Source organism: Miniopterus schreibersii, assembly GCF_964146895.1.
Source record: "Miniopterus schreibersii genome assembly, chromosome: 18".
Lineage (NCBI taxonomy): Eukaryota > Metazoa > Chordata > Mammalia > Chiroptera > Miniopteridae > Miniopterus > Miniopterus schreibersii.
In genome coordinates, this window is record NC_138121.1 from 17,488,219 (window position 1) to 17,505,124 (window position 16,906).

General features: G+C 43.2%; 1 protein-coding gene across 1 annotated transcript in view; it reads left to right on the top strand.

The window, feature by feature from the left end:
* Positions 1–16,906, top strand: part of PMFBP1 (polyamine modulated factor 1 binding protein 1) — a 208,747-nt gene that overhangs the window by 147,477 nt on the left and 44,364 nt on the right. Inside the window, exons 10-14 of the mRNA XM_081118742.1 lie at positions 9,480–9,593; positions 11,967–12,063; positions 14,389–14,493; positions 14,952–15,159; positions 15,475–15,707. Coding sequence (XP_080974868.1) covers positions 15,567–15,707 — 141 coding nt within the window. The 5' untranslated portion in view covers positions 9,480–9,593; positions 11,967–12,063; positions 14,389–14,493; positions 14,952–15,159; positions 15,475–15,566. The remainder of the gene's footprint in view (positions 1–9,479; positions 9,594–11,966; positions 12,064–14,388; positions 14,494–14,951; positions 15,160–15,474; positions 15,708–16,906) is intronic.

Sequence of the window (16,906 nt, forward strand, 5' to 3'; positions counted from 1 at the left end):
GCAGCCTTTATTAACCTCGCCTTTCTAAACAGCAAACTGCCTGCCATTTGTGGTGTGTTCTCTGCCCAGAAAACCAAATTTCGTGTCAACAACCTTGAACACCCGCGGCACTTTAGCTTCTTTGTTGAGGATGGACTTGGATCTCATAATGTCTGTATCCTTCCCAAGCATGAACAATCACCTCATATCTGTGCCGGTTCTCTCCCTCCTGTAAATGGTCTTTGAACGCTGTTGACCATGAGGTGCCACTACCCTGGTGATATGACCTAATCTCTGTATTTAAAAACATTAAGGAACTTGCTCAAGGTCAAAGATATTCATAAATCCAATTTGGGTGAATTAAGAAACCCAGGTAGCACTATAGGAAAGGGTGCAAAGTTTTCAAATCACAGTTAAGCCACAAAGGCCCAGGATGCCTTGAATTTAAAAAAATGCAAGGAGCCGCTTAACAAAGAGCCTTGAAAAGATCTAAGGGTGGGGAAAAAAGCCCACTGTGGAAATCCAGAAACGGTGAGAAAGAGAGAAAAAAAAATAATGCACAAACTCTTTCTTAGGCTTGTCAAGGAAAGATAAGAGCAGCAGAGACTGCAGAATGAGTTAATACCACCAAAGAGGTTAGAGCCGTGGAAACAGGCCGGGGAGGAGGAAGCGTGTGCAGTACAGTGGCTGGACTAATAAATGAGAAGGCGAGTGAAATTAATGATGACTCTGAGTGGCAGAGATACCGAGCTGCTCTTTTAAATTGGTCTTTAACAAGAAAAATAAAGGAAGGGAGCACAGATAATTAGGAAATAATGAAGACCTTTAAATATAGATGTTGAAATAAACCAGGTAAGGGAATACTTGAAAACATGGTACAATATGTAAATCAGCAGGTCCAGACAATGTACATTCCCCAACCTAGAGGGAATTAGTTAATGAACTTGCTGAACTACTGGCCATTATTTTCAAAGGCTCCAAGAGACCAGGGACTATAAAATGAAAATATTTGACCAGTCTTTTACCAAATAAAATTAAAAAGTGGCCTCTGTAATCACTATACCTGCCACTATCTACTCTCCCCGCCTCATGGGGATGTTGCCATAATAAATGCGATTAGAAATATTAAACCACCTGGAGGGAAGCATAGTGAGGAGGGGAGTAGCTGGTGATGGTAGGTGCGAGCCAGGCTGATGGACTGGCGCTGGGCTGACGAGGGGTAATGCACACGTTTGACATTGTGGTCAATGGAACGCATTTTGGGGTTAGAGAATTGTATTTTTGTTTGTATTTTTTTTAAGGCTGATATAAAATCAGTTTACACCCCCCAGAGAGTAAGGGAGAGAAAGTCTTCATAGTATGTGCCAACCTATGATGTTAAAATTTCTAAGGATAATTCACAGATGGATAATGGAGTAAAGGCAGTATCAAAAATCTCCAAGCTTTCTTATTTTTTAAAAGAAATATGTTTTTATTGATTTCAGAGAGAGGAAGGGAAAGGGAGAGAGAGCTAGAAACACCAAGGATGAGAGAAAGTCATCAATCGGCGCCCCCTGCACCACCCTCCTGGGGACTGAGCCCGAAACCCGGGCGTGTGCCCTGCCCTGGATTGAAACGGTGACCTCCTGGTTCATAGGTCAGCGCTCAACCACTGAGCCACGCCGGCCGGGCTCCGAGCTTTCTTTTTCATAAATAAACTGCAACAAGTTATTCTTTATTTTAATCAAAATAAAAAATACTTTATTCTTATAGGAAAAAAACAAAAGTACAAATAAGCAATAATAATCACCTAAAATCCTGCCACCGCTTACAAAATTCTTATGTATTTGCATCCATAATTTTTCCCGTGAAAATAAATATAGAAATTATTTTCATAAAAATAAAAGTTGGGTGGTCTTATATATCGGATGTTCCATATACATATAAAATAACTGGGTTTTTTCTACTCACTGTAACATTTGTACCCTTCCATCATTTTAAAGTGCTGCATAGTTATTTAACCAATAAGTTTTGGACATTTAGATTATTTCTCTTTCTTATTGCTACCAGGAACACTGCAGTTAACACCCTTAAACAAACATCTTTGTATACTTATTGTTTCCTTCCCTTAGGACATAATCCTATAAGGGGAATTGCCAAGTCAATTGTAGGTTTTTTTAGGACTTTTGTTCTATATTGCTAAATTACTTTCAAGAAAGAAGGCAATTAACACTCCACAAACAATAAATGAAAATGCCAGTTTCCTCATATGCACACCAACTGGATTTAATAAATTTTTTAATCTTTCAATTCAATAACAAACATCCTATAACAGTTGAATTTGGATCATAAGATGAAACAAAACACCTGAGGAAATTTATGTATTTTTTATGCTGGCCTTAAACTTTTTGGGGGGGATTTCTCGTTTCTCCCTCTATCTCTCTTCTCTCCTTCCTCCCTTCCTGCCTCCCTGCCTATCTGCCTGCCTTTCTTTTTGAGCCATAGCAGCACTGACATATTTTTCATTAAGTTGGGTAAGAAATTCAAGCACCTCTATGGAGACCAACAGTCTTATAAAGTGAAATGCCTGCAAGCCTGTGAACCAGGCACACACATTGCAGAAACGCTTGCGCTGCAGCATGAGCATGCTCAGGAACACACACAGCAGCGCTGTCCATCGCAGCTAAGGAACCGCCAACAACCCAGCCGTACAGGACAAGGGACGGGTACACTGTGCCATACCCACAGTGGACTGTCGTGCAGCCGGGAAATGGATAACCACAGCCAAACGCAACCACTTGAACCGCTGCATCTTGGAGACAAGGCTGAATGAAAATAGCAGGTTGCAGAAGATTAAGTACAGTGTGATACAATTTTTATAAAGCTCAAAAGCAAAGACACTTAACATATTGCTTAGGGGGTACATGCATATAGGATAAAAGCATTTTTTCATCAGATAATAAACACAAAAATCAGGACCAAAGTTACCTTTTGGCGGGGAGGCAGGGTCCAAGGAATAAAACAAAGGGAATTCTTAGATGCCAGATTGGGGATGTGATGCCCGGAGGTATCACCCACATTTACCTTGTCATTCTGCTTCGTAACTTACATGCATGTTATAAGCATCTGAATGTGTCAGCCACAGAGAGGTGATTAAGTATTGCACACTCACTAGTTAGCGGATTTCATCAGCTACGGCGTCAAATAGTTCTCAAATATCTCCCAAGAACATAAGCAGCTCTTCGCTGCTAAAACCCGGCCACAGAAAATACAGGACAGAGCCTCTCCAGAGGATTCCACAGTCCCCCAGAGAAGTGGCTGTGCCTTCATACCTCAAGTGGAAAATTCCCTCTGCTCTGGAGAATCAGGGAGAAAAATGAACCAGAATGTACAACAGACACAACTTCAGTAGGAATCCCCTAAGGCTTGGGGCTCTGACCTCACCCATTCATGTGTACTTTTTCTAAAATAGATCCCCAATTCTGGTAAATGGTTAGGGGAAATAGCCTATTTCAAAAAGAGAGGTCCTAAATAGCGAAATCATTTTGCTTAAGCAATGAGCCAAGTCACTTCTAATGAGGTTGTGGCATTACTGGAAATAAGAGATATATTTAAATAAATAGTCTATGCATTACCCCAATAAATCACTTAAAAAATATTCTCGATGTACTAAATGTATTTTTAGTGGCATGCGCCTGACCTTTCTGGAAGAAGAAAGATAATGCCGGAACATTCTGAGAATAAACATTTATCCAAATTAGTAGTCAAGACACTGGTAAAATTGTTTTACATTTTCTTAACACCTTTAACTATATCTCATGCTTCAGAAACAATTTATTTTTCCCACCTTTAATAAAATACAGAGTCTGTCTGTAAAGTAGCAGGAATGCGGGAGCAGAAACTTTTTTGATGACCCAATGAGAAATCCTATAATGGTCCTGTTACTTCAAGGCCTCGGGGAAGATGGGTATAAGCATTTGCAACATTTCATAAAATGACTTGCAGTCCATAAAACACTAGTGTTTTTATAACTGTGTTTCCGAGTGTTTTAAAATCAGTGCCATATTCTTTCTTATAATATTCACAATAAAAAATGTGAATAAGACCCATGTATTCATTCAACAAACACGTTCTGAGAACCTGTTCCCTGCCTGGTACTCTGCTAGGGACTCCGAGTCTTCTCTCCAAGTCCTCCTGGCCTAGGATGTCTTATAAACCTGTAGTAAAACTGCCTCTGAACCTTTTTGTGCTATGTTTCAGTGCCTGAAAAAAGAATAATAATAATTGCATTGTTTTTCAGAGAGGGCTTCAAGTTGAGGTTGCAGAGAAATTTGGTGCCTCAAACTGACTCATCTCTGATGCTTCCTCCACCCCACGCTCTCACTCCTCCCGCTCGGCTTTTCCCTGCTTCTCTGGATCCTTGGCCAAGCTCTTTATCTTCCATTCCCTCCCTCTCCCTTCTCTTCCCTCTCCTGTCTCTCCCCCCTCTTCCCTTTACTATAAAACTTCTAGAAAAACATTCACACCACTCTCCCCTCCCAGAAGCTCATCAACTGCAGCATAATTCAGTGCCCTGTTCTGCCCACCCTGTGCGCACTAAGGTCAGCAGTGGCCTCCTGATCTCCAAAATAACGCCTGGCCTGGTTTCCTCATCTTTCTTGAACTCCTGTAGCAGCTGACTCTGTGGACCACGCTGTTATTTCTCTCCCTTTGGAGAGGTCCCTCTGCTGGTTTTCCTTTTGTGGGCTCCTTCTCAGACCTCTTTGCCAACTCCCCTTTCTCTGCCCATCCCTCCAGAATCAGCACTCACACCCCAAACCACATTCCCTCTTATCCAGTTATTCTGACCACTGGGGGACCTCCTTGTGTACCATAGATAGTCACAAATCAGTGACCTCGGACAAGGGTGTCCCTTTGCTTGCAGTGCTGTCCCTGACACCCTCATCTCACCCACTCCCCTTCTCTCCATCTTCCCAAACCCCACTCATCTTCCAGGGACTGGCGTAAAGGGAAGGGAGCAGGTAGTGGCTGAGGGCATGAGCTCTGGAACCAGGCGGTGCAGGTTCAAATCTCAACTCTACATGGACAAGCTTGGGCAGAGTTGTTAACCTCTCTGTGCCTTAATTTCCTCTATTGTAGAATGAAGATAATAATAGTATTTGCCTTCAAAGGTTGTTATGAGAATTAATGGGTTAATATTTGTAAATTCCTTAGAGTGGTGCCTGAAACATTGTCAGGTGTGTTTAAGGGGGGGAAAAGTCAACTGTAAAAGTATTTTCCAAATGCTCAAGCTTCTAATCATTTTAACAGCCCACTTACCACCATGTATTATGTGTTTTAGATAAGTGAGTCCCCAGAATACACCGTGCTCCCTTGGTCAGGGACCCTGTCTGTCCCAGTAGCTTCTGTGTCCTAGCCTGTCACAAGGCAACCGTCAGCAAACGTCTGTTGAATGAGTGGATGATCATAAGGAATGGGTCTTCCACAGGCTCCCAGTCCTAATGATATAACTGAGAGCATGAGCCTAAATTTCCTTGGGAGGCATTTTGGTGGGGGGAGGGGGGAGTTTAGGGTATTGTTAGGCACCAGCACTTTCCATTCCCGAAATTTCTTCAGCTCAGTAAACTGATCAGGTGACAGGAGCCGTAATAGTGCCAAGCCCAATTAATCCAAACCAGAATGGCACACACTGTACCTTTCTGTATCACATCAGTTGAGTTTTATTTTCCATTCCTCATACCTGTTTCCTTCTCTGTGTGTAGTTAATGAGCTTTACATTTAAAACATGAAAAGCCAGTAAAACATGAAAATCACAAATCAACGGTGCTTTGTTCGAAAAATATCCCATTTAATCAAGAAACTTTCCCAAGCAATGCATTCAATTTAGCCACCAGGTGCCAGGTGGCAATAGGTGCTCTAGGGGGATGGGCTAGGAAAAATGTAAGAGCAAAGCTGTGTTCCCTTCCCTTGGGGGACTCACAGTTCCAGAAATGATTAAATCCCCCTCCTGGACAAGCATCTTTAGAAATCATGGATGTTCCCATAACCTCCTAATGCATCTGTACCTTTAATTAGCCCAATCGAGCATATAACTCGGTAAAATCTCTCACCTCTTTTGCTCCTTTCAGCTAATTTCTGAACATTTCATTTTCTCATAAGCTTTCACTGCATAACAAGTAGTAATGAAATGACCAATTTTAACCCATTGTTAGATTAAGCCAAGTACATCATTGGCTGATAGCATTCTATATTATTGGGGTTTGAAATGGGCCCTATCCTACGATGAAAACATTTAGCATTTGCCTAATGAGACCATTCTTGTACCTACAAAGGAAAAAAGACATTGCATTAAAACATTTCCTGCTAACGAAGGCATGTTGAGCACTCTGCTCACAGCCACATCTGTGGGTGAGGCCGGTTTCTCGATATTAAAATGCTGCAGTTGGGCCCATATTCGTAGAGAGATGTCTGATTGGCTACTCCCCAAATATAACTTAAATTGGCTTAAAATAGAACAATCACATGCTAACCCAGTAGCATTAGCAACTCTATTAACAGCCAATTTCACATCCACACCAGAGGGAGTAAAAGGTAATTTGCTGATTATCAGCACCCTCTGGCAGTGGAAGGAAATGACTGTTCATCAAAACGTATTTTCCGACATAACAATAGCAACACCCATATGTAACCACCTCACTCTCCCTTCCTTCCACAACTTGATCACTGGAGAACAGCTATAGGAAAAAGACTTTGAAATATAAATGGGTTTGATATAGGTAGTCTACCTGCCAGCGCCCCTTTCTAGAATTAGCCCTAACTTCATCTCACTTCCACAACCCTTTAGGGTTACAAAGGAAATGTTGGGCAAATAATCCTACAGGGTACAGGATGTATCTCACTGCCACAGAAATTATTTAGATCAAAAAGGTTTCCAGTCCGTGTCCTGACTGCTTGAATAATATCTCAGACTATCTTAAGCCAACTGGTTGAATATGGACAGTTCTTAGAGTCCACTGTAACCAGATCTAATCCGTACACTCATCCAGTGACTGAAAAAAATAAAATCGTGGGAGGAGTAGCAGGTTTAGCGTAGAGGATAGTGAGTTTCTTTTTGGAGATGAGTTTAGTCTTATTGAACTGCAGAGATCTGTGGGGCAATCAAGAAGAGCTGTCTGGCCCGGCCGAGCGTGGCTCAGCGGTTGAGCATCCACCTAGGATCCAGGTGATTGGGGTTCGATGCCCGGTCAGGGCACATGCCCGGGTTGTGGGCTCAGTCCCCAATGTGGGATGTGCAGGAAGCGGCTGATTAATGACTCTCTCATCATTGATGTTTCTCTCTCCCCCTCTCCTTTCCTCTCTCTGAAATCAATAAAGATATATCTAAAAATAAAGAAGAGCTGTCTGGAAGGCGGTTACTTATATAGATCTGGGGCTCCACGTGGAGATCTATGCTGGAAATTTTGTGTCTTCATAGGGATGGTAACTGAAATGAGGAGTGGATGGAATAGAGCAGGAAGGATGTAGGGTAAGGAAGGAGAGGGCAAGACAAGAGAGAATCTTGGGGGCCATTCTAAGAATGGTCTGTAGGAGAGGTACTTGCTGAGGAAATTGAGGAGCAGGAGGAAATCTTACAGAGGGCATCAGAAACCAAAGACAGAAAGTGTTTCTAGTAGGAAGTAACCACCGGTGTCATGGTTGTCAAATGCAATAAGAACCAAAAAGAGCCCCTTGGATCTGACAACAGAAGTTTGACCTTGACCAATCAGAGTCGCTGCTGCCAGGATGGGGGTGGTGAGGGAGGGTGGGAGGAGGGGGGTGGGTGAAATATAGAGAGACAGCAAATGCAAACAATCATTCTTGAAGAAGGGGGAGAAAGTAGACAATAGATGGATATCAGGAGAGTTGTTTTGTTTTGTTTTGTTTTGTACAGTAGAATATACTTGAGCACATTTAACTGCTGATATGAGTTGATTTGTGTCCTCCAGAATTAATAGTATGTTGAAGTCCTAACCTCCAGTACCTGAGAATGTGACCTTATTTGGCAATGTCGTTAGTTAAGATGTGGTCATGCTGGAGTAGGGTGGGCCCCCCACCCCAAGATGACTACTGTCCTTATAAAGGGAAATTTGGAGACAGACATGCACACAGGTAGAACACCATGTGAACCAAAGGCAGAGGTGGGAGACGTGGGGGCAAACCACCAGACGCTAGGTGAGAGGCACGGAACAGATTCTCCTTCGCAGCCCTCAGAAGGAGCCAACCCTGCCAGCACCTTGATTTCAGGCTTCTACCCTCCAGATCAGTGAGACAATAACTTTCTGTAGTTTAAGCTGCCCTGTTTGTGGTACTTTGTTATTCCAGCCCTAGGAAACAAGGACAGCTGTTAATGGCACTTTCCATTTACCATATTAATAAGGGTCTCGGCAGGAAGTAGAGGGCGTGCTCAGGCTGAGGAATTCATGGATTGTCTCATAAAGGTGTGGGCAGGGTATAAGGAAGCTACAAGGTACCTGCAGTGCCCAGGTAGAGTAAGAATGCACCTTGACCATCTCCAGACCTCAGTGGTCAAGGAAGGGAGCAGACCTACCCGAAATGAGCAACAGAGCAGCTGTGTGAAAGGGCCCAAGACAGAAGTGTGACCAGAGCCCTAGTCACCCTTGGGGATCTATCAGAGCCACATCTGAGGGTACACATGCATATATGACACAGCTCTTCCTCCCTCTGATCTCCTAGTGGTTCTCCCCATCAGCCAAGCCAACCGGAGACTTGAGGCCAAGATTGCTGGTTGATGCAGCACCCACAGGTCCATCTCATGGGGCACAGAGCAGAGGAGAGAGGGGTAGAAAGTAAAAATGAGAGGCAACCAGAATTTCAGCCCAACTCCTTTTTTTTTTTTTTTTTTTTAATCCTAACCTGAGGATATTTTTTCCATTGCTTTTCAGAGAGAGAGAGAGGAAGGGAGATAGGGGGAGAGAAAGAAAGAAACATCATTGTGAGAGAGACACATTGAGTTGGTTGCCTCCTGCTCAAGCACTGACCAGGGCCAGGGATCGAGCCTGCAACCAGGGTACGTGCCCTTGGCCAGAATCAAACCTGGGACCCTTCGGTCCTCAAACCCAGGCTATAACCCCTGAGCCAAACCAGCTAGGGCCCAGCTCCTTTTCACATTTTGGAACCACTTGACTACATTACATATTAAAATGTTTAAACTTTTAAAATGCTAATAATCGTTGAGAGGGAGAGGCTGCAGTTACAAGGCAGCATGCTGTGTAAGGCCCCCTACAGGAGGGAAGGGCTATTTTATGGCACCAGTATTCTCTTAGTTGTACTTGTCATGTTTATTTCTACTTCACCTAATGCATGCTGGGTTCTCAGCACTTTTTAACTACTGAATCAATTAATATAAATAGTGTCTCTCTTCTTTCATCTTTGGAAATACCCACTGAGAGGGACTTTTTCTACTATCACTAACCTCTTGACTATTTGAAGCGATCGAGGCGTATGTATCTTTCTTCTCCCAGGATAACTTCGAGATATATGCCAGTGACCATAAGGAAAACAGATCTGGTGTAAAGTATTGGCTCACAGGAGGCGGGAAGTGACTCCAAGAGAAGCTTCTATTTATAGCACAATTGGTAAGAATCATTTCTTTTATCTATGACTATAAACATTTAACTAAACTACAAAACCTATATTACCTACACTAACAGATGACATGCTATTATTTTTAGATGCGTCTATACTAGATTTAGCCAATGCTTTATTTCAAATAGAATCTCTGTTACAGAACTTAGCATGATAATCATTGATAAAAATAACCTCTTTTATGATGAAGGCCAGTGTTCACCTTCTGTTTATAGCAGTTCACCTCTGAGTTTTGCAACCTGGATAACGTTTTAATCCCACAAAGTAGCACCAACTATGTGACGGTCTTTTGAGTCCTTGGGTTGGTTTTTCCAAGTGCAATGAAGGATTTGTTGTGACGATATCCACCGCAGAAGTCTCAGCTTCTCACACCATCCTTAGGGCTGCAATCCATTTGGTTACCTGTGTCTTGAAACAGAAAGACCAAATTTGGATGTCAGTCCAATGACTAGAATATTCATGCGAATATCTGCATACTGTATTATTTGTTGCGGAAATAAAAAAGAATGTAATGAAATACAGAAATTTTCATAATGGAAGGAGCAGGTTGCTCATGGATAAGCCATTTGAGGAGAATCAGAATTGAGCTTCAACCCAGTTTCTCTGTCCCATGAATAATGGGATGAAGGGGAGGAGATAGGCCAGATCTCGGAGAACAGCAGCGATGGCAAGTAGAAACCAAGTGGTCGGAGAAATGACCGTGCTGGGCTGACAGGCCCCCTGGGAAAGCAGTGCTCAGAATCTTTCTAGCTGGAGATGTTTGGGAGCTGGACAGCACTGTGAGAAGAAAACTGAGGCAGCAGTGAGAAAAGGTCATAGATAGCTCAGAACTTTAATTTTTAAGAAATTAGAAAGCAAAAACCAAAATGGACAGGAAGTGTGGCATACCCCAAGGCCCAAGCTGTCTTCCAATAAAACGCACTTTCATGAATGGTCCTACTATTTCTAACTTTTTAAAAAGTCACACCCACATGCCACAATGCTCGGGAATCTTTTCATTTCTTTCCTTCATTTTGGGGACAGAAATTCCCTTTGATGTCTTCTTGTTACCAAAACTGTGGGAGCACGGGGTTCACCCCGGCCTGGGCTTTCCTCCTTCGTTGCCACTTGTGCGGGTGATGCACTCTTAGTTACAAAGCGCCAGACTGCCGCTGCCTTCAGTCAATCCGTTTAGCCGAAGGCCTCTGATTTGTTCACATTTACTACAACACATACAGAGGGCTGGAGGACTTTTTTTTTTTTTTTACTATTGATCTGGTGCTTTAAGGGGGGAAAAAAATCTCCTTGGCTGTCTAAACACTATTGATCCCTGCTTGGGAGTCACAGCAGAAGTGTAGAAAGGGCGTGGATGAATTGAAATTTCATTTCCGACAACTTGTTCCTGTTATTTTTACCCTTTTGGATGGGGAGAAACACGTTACCGCGGCTTCAGTCAATGTGGTCGATAGCTCCACTGAGAAACTCAACACGGCTTCTGCCAGAGGTTTGGCAATGAGACACGATGTTGGATTTCGAGTATGTGAAACTGAAGGATGCTGGTGAAAAGCATGAGGCCTTCACGCCAGTCGGAAGCGGAGCACATGGCTTTTGGGCTCGCTCTAACCCACCAGGGCTGCGGCTGTGGAGGGAAGGATTATGGAGACTAACGACGCTCCCATTTGAGAGAGGCCCTGAGTGATCATGCAAGAAGCATTAAGGGGCTGTACGGGCCCTGCTTCTGACTCTTGGCTGGCTTTCTGTACCAACCACAGGAGAGATCCTCTAGCCAGAGCTAAATTTCAGGCCTTAAAGAAGAGCATTGCGTGGAGCTATTACAGGAAGTGGCTTATGACTATCGAGAGGACCAATGCAGAAACTAGAGCTGCAGGCCCTCAGGGAACTAGTGGACAACACTGGCCGTGCGAGGGCACGCATCTGCAGCCAGCGGCCTCAGGAGGCACTCCCACCCCTAAGCACACTGAGTAGATGTGGTTTGGTGCCAACAGCACCAGCTTTGTTCTTACTTTTATTAGATGTTCAAAGAATACAGGAGAGAACCAGGCTCCCACTTCCTAATGGCAACATCTGGCATTCATGCAGACGCGCACCTTTGATCCTTAAGGATGCCAGAGCACTTTACAACCTGCTGCAGTGCTAATGGCCGTGGCAGCGATCTTACAGTAAACGTGGCCAGACAGTCCCCATACTGGTTCTCTGCAGGGTACACGCAGCTCTCCATTCCGGAAGGAAAGGTTCCATTTGCATCCTAACCACCCCTTTTGTTTGTCATTTTTTACAACGTTTATTTGTACTGCCCCTGCCTTTTTTAACCAAAAGTGCTTCATAACCATTCTTAATAACCAGTACTTTGTTTACATTTCCAGTTATTTTCTAGGCCCATTTCTGCCCCAGCCCATCCCTCCCATTCCAGCAAAGATGAAAACGTGCTTCTCCCCTGGGAGCCAAGAATCTGCATTGCGGGTGAGGTTGCAAATTCAGGCACAGTAAACAGAATTAAGAAAAACTGAGCTGGCATTTGACAGAAATTGTAAAATGACACTCAGAAATGTTGCTCTTGTGGAAATTACTGATATTAAAATATAAATCAGTGTCTTGTGTTTCCCGTAGCACCAGGGGCTCTATTAGGTTATGCGGTTTGATTGCTGAGCTGAACCTAAGAGACTTGGCAGTTCAGTGCTGAAGTTTTCCCAAAGTATTTAACCCTTCTCCTGCTGGAGAGCAGGCACCGAGGCAAATGCCAGTTGGTCATATCACCTCCAAAATGCCTTGGCTCATTCACTGAACCCTTTGGAACCTGGGAGAAGGTGGAGGAGGCTGACAGAAAAGGGACAGGAATTTGGAAGATCCTTTATCAAAACAAGAGTCTTCTTGCATAGTACAAGGAAGAAGGCAGCCAAGGGCAACTCAAGGAGCATAGTCTATGAAATTTTTTGTTAATAGAATGGGAAAAATAGTAACTGTATAGAGAATAAACTCAGTGGGCACCGGCATAACCAAGTGGCCAAGGGCAGTATCATCAGTAATAGGACATTGACTTTATGTAAGATACTAACAATGGGGAAACTGGCCATTGAGTTGGATCTTGAAGGTATGTGATTTTTGAGCAGGCAGAAAACAGATATCTCATTAGAAAGGAAAGAAAGAGAGGGAAGGAAGGAAAGAAGGAAGAAAGGGAGGGGGGAGGAAGAAAGGAAGAGAGTGAGCAGTCAGGAGGGAGAGTTTTCACCATGTCAGTTGATCATAATGGTTAGATGGAGTGCGTACTTCAGAAGAGGAAATTTTACTGAATGACGGGAAAGCCAGTGGTGGCAGTAGAAAGACTGAGAATGTCACTCTCTTCCCCACACTTGCTCCTCCTGCATCAAGTGAAGAGAGAGAAAGTGAAAGAGCTGATGTGACAAGAGAAAACCAATTCAAGTCGAGGAAGGGAAGGAGCATTTGAGAAAAATGTCTGTGGGGTCAAAGAGTTGGTCCACAATGAAACGGGAGTTCCAAAATGTATAGAAGCAGCTGGTGGAGGTCTAGAAATGAGGTGTGAGTTGTAGGGAGGTCTGTCTGAGAGGAACATAAATAAGGGTACTTTGTTCATTTGCATGAGATATGGCTGCATGAAACAGAAAAAAATCCAAAATAACAGTGACTTGTGACATAAATTACTCTGTCTAGGACTGGCATGGTGGTTCCATACCATCAGGGACCTAGGTAGGCTCTTTCTGTCTCTTTGAGCATCTCCTCGTGTTCCAAATCGTTGCTGGAGCACCAGCCATTACAGCAGCATTCCAAATAATCAGGAAGGAGGAAGGAACAAAGAACTGTGCGCTGCTTCTCTTTAAGAAGATTTCCTAGAAGTTCCCACAATATTTCCTCTTGCATCTCATTGGCCGAAACTTACAAAGTAATCCTACCTAGGTACAAGAAAGGCTGGGATCGGTAGTCTTTTCAATTAGTGCATATACACCCCAATAAAATTAGGATTCTCTTTCTAAGGAAAGTTAAAAGTATGGATATTGAAATAGGCAACTGAAAGCCTCTGTAAAAGGTACCAAAGGAGATAGCCATGGAGAGAGATTTTCACCTGTGACAGTGAGTCTGATAAATCCTGGGACTCCTTCTCTTGTTCCTCCTGGACCCCCATTTTTCTGCCATTGCAAAGCTCCTGCAAAGACCCATCTCGCCCTGCTTCCTCTCCAGAAGAGCCTCAGTCCTAGGGTTGGACTATATTACACAGTCAGTGATCTTGGTATCTGGTTCCTGTTCACTAAATTATGGTGCAGAATCCCAAGACCCTGGAAACACTATCTCCAGCATCATCTCCTCCTACCATCTGCCCCCATAGACAGGCCCTATATGATCAGGGATTTTTCTCTTGTACAACTGGGTTTGGATTCAAAGAAATAGACTCTTTTCATGCCAGGCCTCTGTACACTATGGCTCCGTCTATGCAGTCTGGGCAGAAATAATTTACTGAGGAAGAAGCATCCCTGTTCATTCACGGTGCTCACATTTTTTTAACAGGGGAGACATTGAACATCTTTTCATCATTTCAATAATTAAGAAACCTAGAATTCATCATACTTTTTCATTGGAAGGAGGCAGAACAATGGAGAAAAAGCTAAAACTCAGTAAAAGTAAAGGAAAGAGTTAGGACTGAGTGTAGGTAAACCTGTTTGTTAATTTTGATTAACCCCCAAGGGTAGCTTTGACTTTGAATAGCGTCTCTTTCCATGAAAACCTAGAAAAATGTTTTAGATGAGAAAAATAGATGCTTGATATTCTTCCATCCAGGTCGTGAAGGGAAAGGAATAGACAGTGTTGCTCTAAGACCAGCAGTCGTCCATCTGTATACCCAGGCATAGCCAGGTCCTTGGTGAGAGCCAGCGTCAGCAATCTGTGAGTATGGCCTTTGTGTAATCTAGTGTAGGCCGATGGTGCATGAAGTACTAACATGTGTTTCCCATCCTGCACGCTCAACCTGCGTTTCATTGAACTTGCTCACTTGTGCCCTTTTTGCTTCTTCTCCCCAAAACTAAACAAAGACTCTCTGAGTTTAGAAAGAAGCAGCAGAGGATAATTTGAGCATAAGCAAGAGAATTAGATCCTGAGATCGAAGACGTGGGTGAAAGTAGGGAACACAAAAGAACCTCAGATAGGTTTAGCAATTTAGAGGCAGAGGGACTTTTGATCAATGCCAGGAGTGGGGAGCAAAAAAAATGAGCAAGATCTTAGGATTCTATCCCCTTCTTCTCAACACCTTTTTAGGCAAAACACAGAATGATGGTAGGGAAGGTCTAAGAAGAGAGGGCCTGAGACCAGTTTCACAGGTGTGTGTGTCCATCTCTCTGCATTAGGATCATCCTTGGAGGACCAAAGAAGGCCTGCAGACCCAAAGCCCACAGTATGAGGAAGGTGCAGTATTTGTGGCCTTTTGACCAGGACACAGACATCTTAGCACACTTCAACTGAGAGAGGTGCCCATGACCATGGATCGGAAGTCACCCCTAATGCCAGTATCCAACCTAGGATCCCAGAACTTACACTCTGGAAAACCTTAAAGAGGTGAAGGGGATCATGAACTGATTCATTTTTAACCTAAAAATGATGGTGCTTTCTGAGAAATAACTAATATTCTATTTTCTGCCATTTGGTGGAAATGGGGCTCAATAAAGATTAATAGAAAAATCGTAACTTTTTCTTGGCACACCTGAGTTCATACCTGCTACACCAGTCACCTGTATGAGGTGCAGTGTTAGTGTTTCTTGGGAATCTGTACGGTGCTTTGAGTGTGGACTGAGGTCAACTCAGGAGGCGCAAAATATTGCTAGATGCTCTGACCAAGATTTTGTTTTCACCATAATTTTTTTCTGGACACAGCTGTCACCAAGGGAAGACCTACTGAAAAAGCAGACAGCAGAACTTTTGAATACAAGAAAGCAGTTCTGTGGGCAGATGCAGCAGAATTGGAGATGCTGATGGAGAAGAGGCATGAGGAAGTTAAGGTCTCAACAAAGATGCAGGAGACAGCAGCACAGAAGACACAGAATAAGGGTTTGAGGAGAGAAAAGACATTCAAGTCCTGGGCCCAGAGATCAATATCCACAGATCAGGTAGGGAGCCCCTCCCTCTGTGATGAGTCCTCTCCTCTACAAAATATTTTTCCAGCCACACTCCTCAGAGAGCGCTGTGAAGGTTCACGTGATCATTCTATAAAGCATTTGAGGCTCCCTCAAAGCACTCTTCCCTATCCATCTGGCAAACATTACTGTCAGTTGCTTCGAAAATTTATCATATAACCCTTCCATTTTTTTCATTGTAAGCACTTCCAAATTGCCCACTGCTGTTGTTAATGACTCACAGGATTCCCATGTCTCTTTCATGGAACACAATTCATTCAGCTCTCTCTTTTTCCTCTGATTTATTTTACTTAGTGAAGCCCAATATATTTCCATGCAAATATGAGAGACTGTGCCTTCCACTTTTCCTTCCAAATGCCCTTGGCCCTTGCGACTACAGCTGTGTAACTCCATAGTAGATGAAACAGTCACAATCTGGACTATCATTTTCTGTCTGGGACAAGATTGCATTTGATCTAAGAAGCATCTCCTAACTATCCTGTAGGTCTGCCTGTAGAAGAATATTATTCTCAAAGACATATTTGTTATATTTATATTTTATGTTATGCTTGGGCTGAATTCATGGTTCTTTAGTAAGAAAGATGTCTGTCAAGGTAAAACATTGAATCAGTAAACCTTAGAGCTAGGAAAGAATTAACGGTCATTTGGTACAAGTCCTCTAGTTTGCAGAGGCAGAGACAAAGGCTCAGAGATATCAGTACCTTTCCAAAAGCTACTTTTTGAATTAGGTGCTAAACCAGGTTGGTAGCCTACAGCCCTGTTTAGTGTTCTTATATGCCACACTATTTTTAATCTCATTTGCCTAGTGCTGTGGATCACACCTTTGTGTCCCCCCAAAATTTATGTGTTGAAATCTTAACCCCCAAGTTGATAGAATTAGGGGATGAGACCTTTGGAAAGTGATTAGGTCATGAGGGTGGATCCCTCATGAGTGAGATTAGTGCCCTTATAAAACAGACCTCACAGAGCTCCCTTGTCCCTACCACCATGTGAAGTTACGCATGAAAAAAAACCCAGCCAATATGGAAGTGGGTCTTCACCAGACACCAATTCTTTTTTTTCTTTTTTTTAATCCTCAACTGAAGATACGTTTTCACTGATTTGAGAGAGAGAGGAAGTGGGGGAAAGAGAGAAAGAAAGAAACATTGATCACTTGCCTCCTGCACGAGCCC